Source organism: Xiphophorus hellerii, chromosome 3 (assembly GCF_003331165.1).
Source record: "Xiphophorus hellerii strain 12219 chromosome 3, Xiphophorus_hellerii-4.1, whole genome shotgun sequence".
Lineage (NCBI taxonomy): Eukaryota > Metazoa > Chordata > Actinopteri > Cyprinodontiformes > Poeciliidae > Xiphophorus > Xiphophorus hellerii.
Window position 1 is genome coordinate 6,603,348 of NC_045674.1, and position 18,693 is coordinate 6,622,040.

Below are 18,693 nucleotides of genomic sequence, written 5' to 3' on the forward strand. Positions count from 1 at the left end.
TTGGAAATCCATGAAAACTTAAAAGCCCATTATATTAGGAAGACAGCAATGTTCATAGTATTGTTTTATTTGCATCTGAAATAAGACTTTGTCTTTTCTAGCTGTCATGGTAACTCGAAGCGGGGAAAAAAGAGAGCCGCATTTGCGCATGCGGTTGTGACGTCAGCGCGGCAGGCGCAAAGAGCCCATTGTGCTTCGTTAATGGACCTTACCAAGCTCCGCCCACAACCGACCCACGTGACCGCAAGTCTCACAAAGCCTCGCAGCGAGTTGTTTCTATGTAAACATGACTCGATTAGTGCATCATTTCTACCGGATTTTCACAATATATCAGCTACTACAATGGACAGAGGAACTAACAAGTTCATGTCATCATCTGGGAGGAGGTTACTGGTTTCTCAGTCACAAGCTGGTTGCAAACCTGAGGCCAGCAGGTGTCAGTCAGTTATGGTAGATCTGACATTTGGTTTGATGACGTCAATATAAGAAGCTACAGGCTGATAGGAGGAAACACAGAGCTCTGTAAAGGTAAAGACAAATCTTCTGAAGTTGAGATATAATTAATTTAATTTCACATAATTACCGCGGTAGAAGCCATTTGTTTGTTAAAATTTAATGAAATATATTTGTTCTATTTGATGTTTGTTGTGAATGACGTAAACTCACAAACGAACGAGGTAATTAGTCCAACGTTTAGAAACTACAGCGGCTGTAATGCGCCACAGCAAAGGTAAACAAAGGTAAAATAACCCGAACAGGTGATCAACTCAAAACCACTCCTACCTTTTTACTCTCTCTCTCTCTCTTTGTAGTTTAAGCACACCTGTTACCGTGGCAACCGCCTGCGCCCCTTAAGACGAGCAAAGATTACGGTAAAAACATAACAGTCCGTTACGATATCAAGTTTCCAGGCTTGATATTTATTTCTCGATTATTAATCAGCGCTTCCCTGAACACAGCGATGGTTGATTGACTAGCTGTACTTGGTGCTAACGTGGCTAACACGAGTAACAGTTTAGTCCAAAGCCTTTTCTGCTAAAATAAAATCTTTAGTGTATGTCAGATACAGACACATTGCATATTGATCTGTTTAGCTAAGACTGTGTAGCAGACAGGCTTCAAGGTGTAGAAGTTGTATCAGTTCTGCCATTATGCTGTACTTAGCTAACGGGAAGCTAAGTGTGTTTGTGAGACGGCCACGCACGTGACCACGTAGAATGGGCATCAGCCAATGAAAAGCGGCCCCTGTGGTAAGGTCCATAATAATCAAACATACACGATGGACGTTTGCCAGAACAAATCAGACATTAAATCCTCTTAATTAAGGCACTCTGACCTTATTCATTCACAAAAATACAAGGCATCTTTCGGCCCCAAACGCCGGGGCCCCGGGCTGCAGCCCCGGTAAACCCGTGCTAATATCCGGGCTTGACTGTTCTCTTGTGAAGACTCGGCCCTCAGCTCCCTGTTGGAGGGAAGAAAACCATTCACCAACAACTGTCATTGGTTTTAGCTAAGTTAGCTTGACTTTGACAACCTTAATATGTAGATGTGCTGAGGAATGCAGCGTTCTGCGGTTCAGTTGCAAAAAAACGGCGACCCACATATGAACTCTGACAGATCATCAGTAGAGCAGGTGTTTAACGTAGCTAATCAACCTCTGCTGTGTTAGCCATTTATTTAGAGTCAGATATAAAGATTGCAATAGATGAACGTGGATGTTGGACTGAATGGGGAAGCCGGAGGAAACCCATGCATACACAGGGAAACTCTGCCACCGTGCAGCCCTCGCTTTTTTGTATATGTTGCCTCACATTATTACTGGTTCATGTTATGTTTATTTATATGAAGTATCTCTGTCATGTTTGGTGGTGTAGTGGAGCCAACTGCAGCACTGAGAACAATTCATTCAGCATGTCATGTTTTCATCATTAGCTGTAAGTGGAAAATCGACAGAATTTCTCTGAAATGTCTTGTATTGAATTCCTTTAAAGGCCATCACGTTTTTCCATAGTATGTTGTATGTTTAACATAGAATGTTGTGTGTATGTATGTATATACATATATATATACATTATATATATATATATATATATATATATATATATATATATATATATATATATATAAATGAACGAGGGAAGCCGGAGAACCTGGAGGGAACCCATGCATACACGTGGAAACTGCCACCTTGCAGCCCTTGCTTTTTTATAAACAGAAGTATAAAGGACTAAAACTACTGTAATTAATAAAAACTATAATAAAACAAAGCAAAATTTAATCAATTAATAACTAATAAAAATGACCAACTACACTCTAAAAATGAATTAAAACAAGTCACAAAACAATTTATTGATTGCAATAAATTGCAACCAATTACTGGTTGCATTTTTAGAGTCAGATATAAACACTGCAATGGATGAACGTGGATGTTGGACTGAATGGGGGAAGCCGGAGTACCCGGCGGGAACCCATGCATACACGGGGAAACTCTGCCACCGTGCAGCCCTTGCTTTTTTAAACAGACGAATACAAGAACTAAAGCTTCCACCAAGCAATATTTAACTAAAAATAACTAATAGAAATAAGCAAATACTAGGGAGGCCCAGATTAGCTAACTCTCACCTCTCTTTTGAATATAAAATATCAGAGGTCCATGTTGGGTGGTTTTCTCTTGTCTTTATACTGCCGCATAAATGATGGAGTGACTGCTTTTTTAAAACGCCTCCAAAGTGAAACCTCTTTTACTGGGCTATCGTCTTCGTCAGAGATGTTGTGCTGGTTTTGTCTGGGTTTTGACTGGCGCCTGGTTTCCAGTACGTCCATCTTGGTGTGTGTGACAATTGTTGGATGGACTGCTTTTGATTGCCGCCTGATTTTCTTTGCTGAAACAGATTGGCGATGGACTGTTGTCAACTTTGAGGTCTCTGGAAATTCTGTCTGTGTTTTGACAGAGGCCATTTTGTTCTTGTTTTCTCCTTGTGAGCTAATTTTTTTCAGCATGTTTTCCTGGCACTTGAGTTTAGCATTTAGCTGAAGGTTGTTTTTGTGCATCTCATTTTGCAGTTTCATCAGATTTTTCTGTGCTGTATTTTGTCCCATTTCAGACTCCTCAGATCTGGCTTCACACTTTGCTGTCTTTGTTTGAGGTTCTGGGGACTTGGGCAAATTTTCTATTTCTGCCGAGTCTTCAAGCAGTCGCATCTTTTCATAGAGGTGGAGCTGTGTCAAACAGCACTCATAATTATTTTCCAAGAAAGTTCTCCTCTCAATTCCCTCAGGTAGCGATGCAGTGGTTTTCCACAGTTCTTGAAGAAGATAGTGTAAATACTGTTGAAGGTCAACAATCAGTTTAAGTAAAGTTTGTGGCTCTTTTGGACAAGGGAGAAGCAAAGGGATGGGGATTTGAGTGTTGTTGTGACTTTGAGTTTTGTAGTCTGCAGCTTCGGGGGTTTGGTTGTCAGGGACCTCTGGGACGTTCTCTAACTGGACATTTTCGTGGGTTTGTTTGTGACAGACACCAGGGACATTCTGTTCTTCAACATTTCCTCGGCTTTGTTCGTCATCGACATTGTCCATTTGAACATTTTCTCCGGTTTGTTCTTGAGAGACATCGGGGACATTCTCCTCTTGAACTTTTATTTGGGTTTGTTCGTGAGAGACACCAGGGACATTCTCTACCTGGATGTGTTCTGGTTCAGACACAGTTAGAGACTGTAGTGTTTTGTTCATGTCCTCACAGGTCAATGGCTCTTTCTCCGCCTGCTCATCCTCTGTCTCCGGTGTTTTAGACATGGATTCATTTTCAGTAACCAGTTGAGTAGAGAAGACAGTTTCCCTGGTACGAGCCTCCTTTTCTAAGGAGTCTGCCAGATCATCTTGTTTTTTCAGAAGACTACTATCACGTTTTTCATCCGCATTTTCAGTGGATGAAATCTTACAAACCGATGTTGGAGGGAAAACTTCTTCTGAGGTCTTCTTAACATCCTGAATAGATTGTTCCTCCTGTGTTTGAGCCACTGCCTCTTGTGTTTTAGGGATGGTTTCTGTTATGGTGATCAGTAAGGCTTCTTGCATTTCGGTGATTTCAACTGAAATATTTTGATCAATAGGAGCGTGTAGCTCCACCCAGACCTGCAATGGTAGCTGCTGCTTCTTCCTATTCTTCCTCTTCCTCTCAGGTGGTCTGTTCTTTCCTTTTTCATCCACAGTCTCCTGTGTTGCAGCGATGGTTTCAATGATCAGTGAATCGTAAAGATTTCCAGTATTGTCATCAAAACTATGTTTATGTTCTTCAAAACACATCTTCAAGGGCACCTTCTTTTTCTCACTGTGCCTCGTCGTCGGTGGCTCAACTTCTCTCACAACAACATTGTTGGGTGTATCTATCTTAACGATAAGCTGGTTTGACGGCATCCTTCTTTCACAGTCAGAGATAAATCAGTTTTCTAGTAGATTCAAAAACTAATACTGCAATATTTCAAATACTCAAGAAAAAATCAGTTTATTCAATACCATTTATACATAAGTAACATACATTATATTGTAAACTGTTTATTTCTTTAGCAGAATGACACGTTATGGTTTACAACAATCATCTTTGGTGTCAAGTGTGTTAGTTTCATAATTTTGGTGCTTTTTCACCTTGAATTGAAAACAAGGTGGACAGCGGAAGAAATACAAGGCCTAAAAAATACAATATCATTCAAACAGTAGCTGCAAAATCAGATAATCAAGAAAATCCAGCAAAGACCTCAGAGATGCATCTCCTACATGTAAAAACGTATTTGATGAGTTACAAATTTTGAGGGGTTTTTGTCACATAAATACATCTATATGTATGTTACTGTGGTGGGATGGTGTTCCACCCTCCCATCTATGTGCACCAGGTGTATCAAGTAGCGTGCAGCTGATTGGTGGGCGGGGCTAATAGCTTTATAGCTGAGCAGGCCGCTGCAAGGTGTGTGTCTTTGTTTCCCCTACTATATGACGGCTGCCCAAGTGGCTGGTGTGCTTGATCCGCTCATCTGAATTGTAAGTGCCATTTTGTACTATCTGGCTGGGATTGTGGTTAGGTTTTGGTGCTATACCTGCCGTGCGTTTCTGCAGCGTTGCTCGGCTGGCGTTAGCGGCTGCAGCTGGAGGTTGTTGCGGCGTGCGGCTTCCATCTAGCCCTCGCTTGCTGATCCGCTCTCTCCCTGGGTCGGCTGTGCTGCTACCCCTGGGTAAGCTACCTGTTTAGATTTTAATTTACTTTACCTGAATCCACGGGTTTTCTAATGCGTTTTTTTTGGTTTAGGATTGTTTGGAGTTGCAGCGCTTGGACGCTCTGCTGTCTTGTCTTGTTGGTGTTTGTTTGGGCCGCTCTGAAGGCAACCTGTTGCTGATTGGACAGGCTGAGCGAGCGGGGCAGGACTCCTCTGGCCCATTTGAAGGGCACTGAAATTGGACAACGACGATTTGTTCCACCGTTTAAAGTGTTTGTGTTTTTTTCCTTTTACAGTTTGTTTGCTTATTATTGAACTTACTAATGAGTTTGCTTTTTTGTTTTGATTTACTAATTTGTTTCCTTTGGCATTACATGTTTTGTTTGTTCATTTATTTTTTTGGAATAATTCAAGTTGTCACTTTTATTTCACATGATCCCTTTTCATTTCCAGGGACAGAGTAGTGGGCCTGAAGCCATGCTTTTAAAAAGAAATGTTTTAAATGAAATTGTTTAAATAAAATATTGTGAACTATTCTGTGTTCTGGTGCATCTTGTTTTAAAAAGAACCCCCCTGCTGGTCACATTACTTTTTAAAGAATATAGTTTATAAAAATATAATTTTAATCATTTAACTCTACGAATAACTTTGCAAGTCATAAACTATTTTATGTGGAAAATAAAATAGTTTTATTGGCATTGCCGTGGAAAATATTTGCTTAGTTACAATTTTCTTGTGCTTATTTAGTTACATAAATTATTCAGATGCTGAAACACCATAATATCATAACCTAACGTAAGACTGTGTAGCAGACAGGCTTCAAGGTGTAGAAGTTGTATCAGTTCTGCCATTATACTGTACGTAGCTAACGGGAAGCGTGTGTTTGTGAGACGGCCACGCACGTGACCACGTAGAATGGGTATCAGCCAATGAAAAGCGGCCCCTGTGGTAAGGTCCATGTTGTAGTGGTTTCGTTAATGTTGTAGTGGTTTGCACCTCAGGGCCACCGTACCTTTCTGATCCGTTTTACGGCATCTTCTCACTTTAAATCCAAATAAGCTGCTGCTGGCCACACCCCCAACTCGACATTTACACTTACTTAGCGTTGAACTGGCTCATGTCGGGGACAAACGGTAGCGATTAGCTCAAATGTAAGACTTCAGCACAGTCCACGACTCCAGGAAGCGACCGAGAGCCTAGACCCTCCGTACGAAGCAAATAAAATAAGGGGCTGATTTTTACCAAGCTAGCAACCATTTCATGCTACGTATTCATGTCTATGGGTAAAACCAACCGACGGAAGTACTGGAGCTCCGCTTGGGTTGCTAGGTAACGGTGCAGTGCCCGTAGAATGTGACGTAGGAGGTTTAAAATGTAATGTTTAAACGGACGCAGTATCCGCCGATCAATAAAGTAGTTTTGAAACTGCTAGTTTCCTACACAAAAAACATCACCATCCAGTTATTGCCAGAAAGTGGCTGGACGGGTTTTATTAAGCACCTGGACTATTTATAGAAGCAATAGAAATCCTTAATGAAAGTACAAAAATTTTAAAATTTAATTACTAATTGAATATACTCTTCTTTATACATTCACAAACACTACATGCTGAACTGAGTGGTGAACAGCATGATTTTGCTATTAGCTGCATATCTATGGTATGTGACATACTTATGTTATGAGATATAAGTATTTGCTCATTACAGTTTGTTAGTCCCCCTGGGAAAAGTTTACTCTTGGAAACTCAAATCAATAGTTGAATCTCAATTTGTGACTTTGAGGACAAAGTTTAAACAATTTAGAAACATTTTTTCATCTATTTGAGCTCTGAATACAAACTCATAACAAAAGTAGAGAAAACTACTGCATTTACTTTGATTTATAACAAGAAAAGTCTGAATTCATATTTTGAATTAAATGAAAATGAAAATCTTTTGTGCTTCAGTTTCAAATTAACCATGATTATGTGCAATTATGGAGAAGAGGCTCTGGAAATGCAAGGTAGTTTCCTGAAGAGTGTAAGATGTTTAGAGTCCTCTTGGTGAATGAAGAAAACATTTTAAAAGCTAGATGCTTTAGTCACAGCATTCCTGGAAAGATAAAGTAAATAAAAGACTGAAAAACAAAGTGAAAAAGTAGAAATTTATTCTTTGATTACACATTAAAAGTAATATTGAATCAGGATTAAGATTTATTGTAGTTGCATCATTTGTAGAAGATGAGAAAAGACGACATGATGATATATCCAGGCTGTTGAGCTGGATTTGGATCCTGGCCGTTAAACCAGCCAAAATAGACAACGGTGTTGGAATCAAAGTCGCTCATGTTCAACTGAAAGACGACAGAAAGAGACAAAAGAAATATAGTGAGTCTGAGACATTTAGCATTACTTAGTTAAGTCTAATATCTTAAACATGAAAACAGGTCAATATCTCACTTCAGTGACTCCTCTAATTTAATTGTTTGCTTCAGACATTCATTGCTGTGGAGAATTGTTGTAATTATGCTATGGAAGATCATCTAATACATTACGGCTGAAACGATTAATCATTTGAAAATGCAACCTAATGATTAATCGTTAGGTTCTAATTAACTTCAGAAATATTAAGTCCAAGATGATTTCATTCATGTACTTCAACTCTCACTGACATCTCTTGTTTGATTACATGTTGTAAGAACGAAGCTTTGTGTTGGTGGACAAACCTGTTTGGTGACGTCGACCCTCCAGGGGTCAACCTGCAGGCCATCACACCAGCCTCCTCGCCCATACAGCCATGTGCCGTGTTCATTCGGTACGGCGCCGTCTTTTACCCGCATTGTGCAACCAAGAGCCGTTCCTGTGGGTCCAAATGCCACAATTAAAACACATTAATGCACAACAACTAGTGCAGAACTCACTTCATTACCAGTTTTACACAGGATTTTAGGCAATTGACAATTTGATCATAATGATGATTAATCAGATTTTTTATTTAATAAGTTTAGCTTATTTTACACAAATTTAGAAATACAGCCAAAGATCCAAATAAACAATTCAATGAATTTTTAAATAGTAAAATAAACATTTTGCTGCATAAAATTTAATAGCAGCCTTAAGTGTACAGTTGATTATTTGCAGCTAAAGATATTTCTACCATCAACATGTGAAAAGCTCAGCCAATTGATAAGTCTGCTTGACTTATCAATACAGTGTAGGGCTGATCTGATGATTATTGTTTCAATTAAAAATACATCATTAGATTAACAACAATAATAATATATCTTTATATGTATATCAATTTAGTGGCTAACAGAGATAAAAATCTTTGTTACTATTATACTGGCCACTTTTGTTTCTCTTGATTGAAAACCTGAAAATGTATCAAATCATGATTTAGAGCTAAATAATAATAATAATTTATTGATTATTATAAATTATTATAAATAACAATAATAAACCTTAACCTCTATGGTTAAAAAAAAATTAGCTAAAACTGCATTCAGAAGTGAAGGATAATTATTGATCTGAATAATTTTTTGGCTTACTGATCACTTCCTAGTGTTTTATGATATAAACAATTACCTGAATTTGAAAATTTAGGTAATATTGAGGAAAAATAGCTGAGGTTTGCTTAAACACTGCGCTTGTTTCATTACTTATTCTGCATCTATTGACTAAACATTATTCATTTTAATCAAGTATTTGGTTAAAAAGTGTCTTTGTGAGCTTTTCTTACCTGCCGTGTCAAACGTGTGAGTGTTATTGTAAACGCCGTTGATCACGAAATGGTGGGAGGTGACGCAGAACTCCCCGCAGCCATTCTCGTCGCTGCCATGGCCCGTAATAACGGCATAAAGCTCCACCTGGAACCAACCACAGCTGGTGAGACACTCCAGACATGAAGGATGTAAAAAAGCCATTGATTTCCAAACCATCTGGTACCTTCTTAGTAAACGAAGGAATGAGGATCTTCGTTGGCTGGTACCTCTTGTTGTAGTTTTTGTCAAAGGTTCCCCCACTGAACAGAGGCGTCACTTTGAATGGATGAAGCTTGGCCACATCTTCATCTGTGATACCAAATATTTGTATCTATTACACAAATATACTTTTAGTTCAGGACAAATAAACTGTACTAAAAGCTCTACTGGTTTTTCAGCTTCAATTTAACATTAAATGTGACAAAAGATTTTATGTCTGATTTAGAAATAAGTTTTATAAGATGGAAGTGAAAATGGAGATAAATACATATTTTTATAAAGGTGACTTATTATGCTTTCTTGAACAGGTTTGGATACGTCTATGGGCTGCACAAAACATGTTAATTACATGTTTTGAGCAAAATCATTCTTAGATAATGAGATTTTAGTCTGATCAGTTCTGTATTTTGAGGCGTCTTGTCACTTTAAATCCAAATAAGCTGCTGCTGGCCACGCCCCCAACTCAACATTACAAACACATATGAAAATGGCTGCAAACAGATGCACAATTTTCCAACCGTACATCTTTGAAAAGCAGAAGTGGAGCCTCCTGTACAACCAACAAGAGTGCAACAACAAAACGTGTCATTTCCAGCAGCCTTTGTACAGCGCATACAGCGGTAAAACTAGCTGACCAAACTTCCTAGAGCTCTGCTTTGGTTGCTAGGTAACGGGGCTGGGCTCGGCTGGGGTTGCTAGGTAGGTGATTTAAAATGTAAAAATGTATTTGGTAAAAAAGCTACTCAAGTACTGAATAATTGATCAAAACATCAATTATCTAATATCTAAAATTGCATCAGATGGACCAGAATATAAAATTATGTGGAAATGTTGGTATTTTAAGCAAAAGAATTAAATGAATTCATAAAAATAGCATAAATACAAAATAACAAAATCAGACAAAGGGAAAATTGTTGTTTTTTATTCTTTCAGTATAAAAAAAGTAATAAAAAAACTTTCACAAAAACTGCAGGTCTTAATTCTGAGAAGTTGCTCTCATCGGGTAGAGAATCCAGAAATTTTACTCTAGAGTAGCGATACTTTATGATAAAATTATTCAAGTAAAAGCAAAATGTTCTGCATAATAAAAAACATTACTCTAGTAAATGTAACTCTCCATCTTTAGCTGCCATTGTACAGAACTAATACCAGCTGGCTAAATGTGCTCGAGCTCAGCTTGGGTTGCTAGGTAACGGGGCAGCTGACTTATAACATTACATTCTGGTTTTTGAAATGGGTCCTAAAAATTATTAACTTATCATCAAAAACTGCTAGGTGGGGTTTTTCAAGCACTTGGGATGCGTTTAGAAGCAGTAAAATCCCAAAATGAAACATTAAAAACTGGGAAAATGTGAATTTTGCATGATGCGTCTCCTTTAAATCAGGAGCTGTGTTTACCTGTGTGGTTGCTGACGCTAAATCTGAGGTTGAGGGAGGCGACCCAGGGCTTCGCCCAGGGCACCGTCTTCATAGTGAAGGTGCATTTGCTGCTGTCCAGCACAGGGATGAGAGGGGACACATCTGTCAGCCAGTGTCCAGTCCCTCTGCCAAAACAAAACCGACTCTTATGTCTCACACTTCAGCAAAATAAGCAATCAAATACACGGATGCAGATGTTTTAGTCTTACTTTTGATATTTCTGTATTTTAAATGTGCCTTGCAAACTTGTGAATTAATATACCTTGAACTTTTTCAGATTTTGTCATGAAATGACCACAAACTTAAAGATATATTTTTTAAACTCTTTCCTACTTGTCAACTGAAAGCAACTTGTTGGAGTGCATTTTATTTAAAGAGTAATATTTATTATATGTAGAATAAAAAAAATATAAACTAAATTCATATTTTTTACCTTCACAATTATGCACTACTTTGCAACAAAATAAATTTCTGTTGTCATTTGGCTCAAGACAGTTTAAGGGGTATTAATAATTTTCAGGAGTCTAGAAATCATAATCTTAAAATAGAACTGTGAAGTTTTCCATTTGACTCAATTAAGAAAAAAATTGTATGCAGAGATTTATGAACAGGTGTTTGAAAATAATAAAGTCTAATTAAAATTCAACGTAAACAATTGAAAAATATTTTAACTCAACTTCTGCCTTCAAATAGTTAGTACTTTAATTTTAGCAAAAGAAAAAGAGCCAATTTTTTAAAAATGTGCATTTATTTCTTCTCCCTTTATGATTTGTAATTTTACTTATGTATTATTATTATTATTAATATTATTGAAATGTTGCATCTGATTTTAGCTACATAGTTTAGCCAACTGAAGGCTGTAAAAGATGCATTGCATCTTAAAATATCAGCACTTTGTGACGTTTTTATGCTTTCTTTTCTGTAAAATAAAGTGTTCAAATGAAAGAGAAGAAGCAGGAAGCAGCAGCATGTTGGAGGCGCTACCGTCGAAAGGCAGTGATCCACCGTCCCAGCTCCGTGTTGCAGTACGGACTCAGCTGATCGCAGCAGACGAACAGCTGGACGGTGTGATCCCACTCAGCGCAGGACGAGTCCCTCCTGCCGGGACACGACAGCGACGCGTCGAGCTCCAGCGCGTCAAAGTCCCACACATCTGCCAACAAAAAAAACAAATAAAATATAAAACATGCGTCTGAAGTCAAATGCAAGAGAAAAATGCATATTTTTTTACTTTTTGTGTCCGGGGTATCCAAACTTTTTCACGTAATTTCCCCCCAAAGTGCATTAACCTCTGACCTCATTTGCAAATGCACAGACAATGCAACAAAATATATAAAGAAGCCTCAACTTTAAGAATATATTTTATTCACTATTCAATAATTAGTACATTCATTTAGCATAAATGCTTCCTCATAGCGTCTTATTTTACATGGCAATAAGTTTTGTGGCAGAAAATTTTATTTCCAGACAATAGATTACAAGTTTATTACCAAGCAACCTGATGAATTTGACAGGCAGGCAATCAGAAAATGAGCTTCAGAAGCAACATTTAAAACAATTATTTTAAATAATCATTGAATAACAGAATACCAAAAAAATATGAAATTCAGCTTTTAATAGCTTTACTTTTTTTTTTCTCTCATCTTTCCTACAACTTTCTGAAAAACAATTTTGACAAACCCTGCTTCTTATGACCTAAAAACTAATCTACTGACAGATGAACTGTACAACCAGTCCGCTCGTGACCAGTCACATTAGCAGGTGGATAAACAAACTTAATACTGGTTCTCGTATCTCATAGATAGAGCTGATTATCTTACCTGCCGGCAGTTCGACTGTGGCCACCGCTCCTTTGTCGCCTTGCATCGTGACTTGGTCAAACACTGGAATGATTTTTGCAGGACTTTGGATTTTGTTACGCAGACCAGCAGCAAATTCAAACCTGGAGATAAAAACCCCCAGCAAAAACAAAATGTGAGAGAAGTTTCTGCTGTATGTTTAAATATAACACCAGCTGACAAAGTTTTAAGACGTATGGGCAATAATCAGGCATGCTGGTGGGGGCATCATCTTTGAGTTTTGCATAAATCAACCAATGAAACATAATGCAGCATTTAAAATAAGCTCCACAGGGTTTTCTGAAGTGTGTATTTAAAATAATATACAAATAAAACTAATTTACAGAGATTTCACTAAAAATCAGACCTAGAAAACTGGATATTTCATGTTTTTTTTACTTACAAACTTAAACTTATTTTTAAATGTCTAATTTTTTAAATACCTGAATTTATTTTATTGAATTACAATAAAACAATTTTAAAAAATTATATTTGGCTCCAATTGAACGGTAATTTTTGGAAATCCAGTAAATGTAAAATGAAAAGATAAATAATTTAGGCGCACTTTACTAAAAAGAAAAAAAATTAAACCATCAACATACAGTATATATACAGTATATGTATATATATATATTTTTTGGCACTACTAGAACTCCATACATTGTCTTTTTGACTCTGTACTGCAACCATTGGGCTTCAACTCAAATGCTTCTTATCAGCTTCCAGCCAAGATTCTGACGTTTCCATGGATACCTTGTATGTTTACATTTGACAGACTGAGGGGAGACTGTGCAGTAATAATGAGTGGAGGGGGAAAAAAGTTAAAATCTCCCCCCGTTTCCAGGCCCTAGGCAGATTTTAGCCAATAAAGAGTGATTTTATTGTCCTCACCACTGGGCCTGCCAGTTGATGAAGCTAAATGAAGGGTAGAGGAACCAGCCCGTCTCAGCCAGCGCCCCCTGCTGGTCAATACTCATGAAGAAATTTGGGGACGGTGTGGTCTGAAAGGAAACATTCACCAACTTTCCAGACCTACAAAACAAAACATAAAAACAGCAGAAAGACAGGTTGAACCTTAAAAATACTAATAATTGCTAAATAACACTTTAAAAAATGGCTTTAAAATGTGGTCTGTGGGTTAGAAATAGACAAATAGATGCGTGAATAAAGTCGTAATATTATGAGAACACAAAAAAACAATCTTTGCAATTGCTGTGAAGTTATTCTTTGACATTGGTTTTACAAATAAGGAAATTATCAGTAGTTTATTACAACTTTATTCTGATACAGTTACAACTTTTAAGCATAGTTTTAGGACTGTATTCTCAAAAGATTATGACTTTATTCTCGTATTATTTTAAATTTGTCATATATGTTCATTCATGTAATTTTACAATTTATTATATTATATCTTAGTCCTTGAAATATTTGGACTGTATTCTAATAAAATGACTTTATTCTTGTACTATTATGCCTTTTATGATGTACGTTTATTCTTGCAATATGACTATCCTGGTAACATTATTAGGTCTTTATTCTCATATTATTATAACTATATTCCCGTATTTTTTTTTCCTTTATGTCTAGTAATATTATAACTTTATTCTCGTATTTATTTATTTTCTTAGCCTTGCCCTAATCCTCCATCAAAGTGAATGAATCCGGCCGTCCAGATTTCTGCCTCTGAAACCTTTGAAACCAGCATCAACATTGGGAGGCTTTTAATCCCCCATCTGAGCCGGTCTTACCGGAGCGCCTGAGCGACCGAAAACTCCTCATGCACCATGGCAGCCGGGACGGCGAGAGGAAAGAAACACTCCTCTCCTTCACAGTTCATATCCTGGATCGGGTTGCCGGGGAGCGAGTAGACGAGGACGCCGGACGCCTTGGCTTTAGCCATGTTCCTAACCTGGAGGAACAAATTAATCAGCCAGCGTTGATTTCAACATTAGTCACAATTCAAGCCCCTGGTGTATTATTAAAGTACTCAAAAGGGAGTTTAAATAAAACACACAACTTCTCTTTCACCATGCATTTCTTTTAGCCAACAAACTCATTTCCCATTGATGGTTAATTTTTTACTCATTAAAACTAGCAGTAGGATTTATTTTTTTAAAGCCTTAAATGTTTGACAACATCTCCTCTTCATGTTTTCACCTAAAATAAATCTAAATTTCCTTATTTTTAGAGACACATAGCACATTATGTCCATGTCAAATTTATTTCTACAGCACTTTACTGCATCAAAGTTCTGTATGTCAAATGCAAATAGCCAATGTAAATGACAACACAAATCAATAAAATAAAACTATGCGCTAAGAGTAAATAACCTATTTTATGTCTACATATTAGTGGCATTTTATGAGCAGACTGTAATGTTTCTTTGCAACTAGTTGATCTATGCAGTTCCTTCTTTAGGTATTAAACAGAAAGGCTAAAAAATATTATTTAAAATAAGACATTTAAAGACATTTGGAAAGCCTGGAGAACTGTCAACAAAGACCACTTTAACATTTCTATGAAAGTCTGGCTCATTTGCTAGACAGAAAGGAATAGTTGGTAGTGTAAACTTTTTTCACAGCACTTTCTATACTTAGAAAAATACAGCTATTAGATATTTCTTAATTTTTAAGAGTTGAATTTAACATACCTTAATGAAGAAAGAGCAGTTCCCTTCTGACACCCAGGCCACAGCGCCCCTTAGAGGCGGTGAGGGTTCACACCCATCTCCAGCATCAGCCAGCTGATACGTCTTCGGACTCCAGCGTCCCATGAGCCAATCATACCTGGCATCCAGCCTCTTAACAATGATGGGCATTTTCCACCCTGCCGGAAGTAACATGGTCAGTAATGGACGACCTGGTCTTCAAAAGTCAAAAAACTAACACAAAATAAAACTCCTCCCTATTGAGATGCAACTAATTAATCTATTTACGATTATTTTTTTATTAGATTAAAATTAGTTTCAATCGGTTAACTAATAATGTCCGCTTAGACCATAAATAAGGCTATAAACTTTTAGTGTTGTAGTTTGACCGCCATCCTGCAGAGGGCGCCGCTGGTCATCTTTAACCAGAGTGTTAATAAAGAAATTAAAGATGGCGGAGCTATTCTTGAACGATAAAGGGACACGGTCCAAACAGAGTCCGGTGTGGGACGCTAAACGCATTTTAAGCTGATCTGTTTTGAAATAAACACTCGACAAAAATCATGAAGTTATCAATTTATTTTTAAAATTTGAATTAATAGCGGTTATTCAGCCGAGCTGTATGACGGGGCCATGTTATGAGCTAATGCATGAGGCTAAGTTTTAACTTTTTAAAAAAGTAACTACAGACGGTACTTCTGTATGAACATATCTCTGTTTATGGGAAATGAAGTTTCACATAATTTATTCTTTTTATCTTTTATTTTTCCATTTAGCAACCTAAGATATTATTGTTTTGCTATATTTTATAGATAAGTCTAAGTTTAATAATGTAAAAAAAAAACAGCTTTCAGCCTAGATAGTATTTAATACAGTTTAGACTATTTATTTATTTATTTTAATTCAGCAGTTACAAAAACTTTATCCTTTATGGAAAGGCCCTTTGTGTTATGAAAGACAGTTGACCCTCTTGGTACAAGAGTAAACAGGTTTTTAAGAAAATGGCCACTTATCCATAAATCAATAAGATCAATGAATTGTAGATTAACTCATTAATCGATAACTAGCATAATCTCCTTACCATCAGAGATGAAAACAGCCTGTGAGAGGCCACAGTTGTGTCCCAGGCAGCCCCAGTAATAAAGAACATAGGGGATCCAGTTACCCAAAGCGAAGACCGGCACTGGAGAGAAGTGCAGCCGGGTCAGAACCTCCTTCCTGCTGTTGGGCCAAAGAGTCTAGTTAAAGTAAAGACTCAGCACTGAGTTTGTCTCTTCATACAGCTGTTAGCTTTAGCAAGGAGTGTGACAAAGCACAGAGCTTTGCAGGAATATTATTATCCATTGCACTTTTCACATTTAATCACAATAAAAACAATCTTCTAATATATTTAGAGGCACCAGGGGGTCAAATACAGATACACACCACACTTTCCAGAGTTTTATTGGTGAAAAGCTTTTAAAAACATGCTTCATTTGCAAGTTTTAAATTCTGTACCAATTTTTTGTGTTAATTCATTTTAGAAAATCCCAATAAATTACATTGAAGTTTGCAATGTATGCAAATGTGGAAAGCTCAATGATGATGAAAATTTTCCAAGGAATTATGAGCACAAAAAAACAAAAAACACATGAGTGCTACTATGAGTTCACTTCAGTTTCACTTCCTCATCTGAAATAAAAAAAAAAAACTCCACACTTCCCTTTATGGCTGTTTTGGTCAGAGTTGGCGCTTTGTTTGCAAACAGATGTTTAGGTTTCCATTTAATTTTATCTGTACGTACTCAATTATTACATTTGTTTATATTGTTTTTTTATACTCCAAGGGGTATATTTTGTCACTGTGCTGCTACAAGTAAAATTCCTCCAAATTAAAAAATTAGCTTGACAACCTTCTCCCAGTCCCAACTAGAAACAACCAATCAGAGCCAGGAGGCGGGTCTTAGGAAATCGATCTTTTCACAGATTATCTGTCTCATGCTGTCACAATATGGTGACAGTTTTAACAAAATGTAAAAGATCTATTTTATTTATTTATTTATTTTTATAAAAGTTACATGCTCCTAACTAAATATTTAGCTCCAAACTGAGCCCTACTAGAAGGGAGTCCCTCCCAGCTCACCTGTTGGCGGCGGCCCGGTGCAGCTGCTCCCGCATCCACAGGGCATCACTGACCGCTGAGTCGTCCAGTGACAGGAACAGCACCTGGGTCCGGTTCGGCAGCCCCTCAACCAGACTCTTCAGGGAGGACTCGGAGCTCCAGAGACACTCCAGGAACCCGGACTTGTTGGTGAAGGCGTGGATGACCAGAGAATCCTTCACGGCTCTACCATCGGGCTGGTAGGAGAACATCCCGTCCAAAGTCGGGACGTGAAAAGCGGTGGCCCGGTCGCCAGGCTCCGGACCGGCACCTGGCTGCGGACCGGAGGTGACCGGGTGGAGATGGGAAGCCTCGGTCAGGATCAGACGGCTCCTCTTCGGCCCCAGCTGAGCGTCAGTCACATGAGCTGTCACAACAAGCAGGAGCCAGAGCAGCAAGGCCATTTTTCCCACCGCCACACAGGACAATGAACTCACCACGAAGAGCTCAGCACCTGCATCACCGAGAAACGTTCAACCGACTTAAAACGCTTCCAACACAACAGAACTGACCGTTTATCTTCATACATCCACTTTCGATTCGGAGGCGGGACGGGCCGCCTTTTACGGCAGCCCTGCAGTGCCAAAAAGCTGAGAAGCTAATTTAGTTTCCGCAGTTATTTTATTTATTTTAGTTAGTTTGCTTTGAATCCGCAAAACAATTTATGTGTAGGTAAACAACTCCAGTAAAGAGCAAAAATAATTCAATGTTTTGATTATTCTATAGCGCAAGAGGCGCTTTGGACCATCCACTTAGACTAAAATCCAAAATCAAATATTGAAAAGACTTTATATATATAATAATTTTTTTTTACGACAGCATAATTGCAGGTAGAAAAAAAGATGTAAATTTAGATAATTTCAGAGATTTTCTAGAAAATAACAAGGACATATCTGAGCTTGAAAAGTCAAGAATTTGGTAGAAAAAAACTCAGACATTTTGAGATTAATCTCAGAAATATTCTAAAAAAATAAAAAATACCTTTCTGAGCTTGATAGGCAAAAAAAATTGCAAGAAAGATATACTCACATTTTCTATATAAAAAAAACTTGGAAATTTCGGAGTTTCCTTAATCTAAACATTTCTGTATTTTTTCTTGGAAATTTTTGACTTTTCATACTCAGAAATGTCCATATTTTTTCTAAAAAACATCTGAGATTAATCTAAAAATTTCTGATTTTTTTTGGCGAAAATGTACTCGTTTTATCTACAAAGGCGCTAATAATAAATCGTTGTAGATTTAAGCATTTTTATTTTTTGCATTTAATAAATCCTATACTTAATTACCACAACAAAATGACAGGTATCAGTAATATGTACTTATTTTTTTAATTATGGTGGAAACTAAGTGCTTCATTATTTTCCACATCAACATCCCATAGAAAAAAATTATAATTTTTTTATATACATGTACGAAATAAGTTGTTAAAAACAGCACTCTTAAATTTAATTTTACTATAATTTCTGAATAATTTTAGTACAGTTA

General features: G+C 37.4%; 1 protein-coding gene across 2 annotated transcripts; it reads right to left on the reverse strand.

The window, feature by feature from the left end:
* Positions 1-7,330: 7,330 nt before the first annotated feature.
* On the reverse strand, positions 7,331-17,781 carry LOC116717881 (uncharacterized). Of its 2 annotated transcripts, none has more exons than XM_032559533.1 (12): positions 17,190-17,781; positions 16,150-16,286; positions 15,072-15,247; positions 14,170-14,330; positions 13,313-13,453; positions 12,404-12,525; positions 11,568-11,736; positions 10,563-10,708; positions 9,130-9,254; positions 8,924-9,050; positions 7,911-8,044; positions 7,331-7,538 (listed from the first exon to the last, which is right to left on the reverse strand). In XM_032559533.1, exons 1-12 carry the CDS (start codon positions 17,609-17,611, stop codon positions 7,413-7,415), a joined length of 1,986 nt encoding a protein of 661 aa, XP_032415424.1. In that variant the 5' UTR covers positions 17,612-17,781; the 3' UTR covers positions 7,331-7,412. The 2 variants fall into 2 exon arrangements, with proteins under 2 accessions (XP_032415424.1, XP_032415423.1); XM_032559532.1 differs by having other exon boundaries at positions 16,150-16,289.
* Positions 17,782-18,693: the final 912 nt, after the last annotated feature.

Coding starts and splice junctions, on each gene's coding strand:
- LOC116717881 (XM_032559532.1), bottom strand. CDS start 17,611: ATGGCCTTGCTGCTCTGGCTCCTGCTTGTTGTGACAGCTCATGTGACT. Junction 15,248..16,149: donor GGCTGTTTTCATCTCTGATG/GTAAGGAGATTA, acceptor TACTTCCGGCAG/GGTGGAAAATGCCCATCATT. Junction 10,709..11,567: donor TGGATCACTGCCTTTCGACG/GTAGCGCCTCCA, acceptor TTGTTTTGGCAG/AGGGACTGGACACTGGCTGA.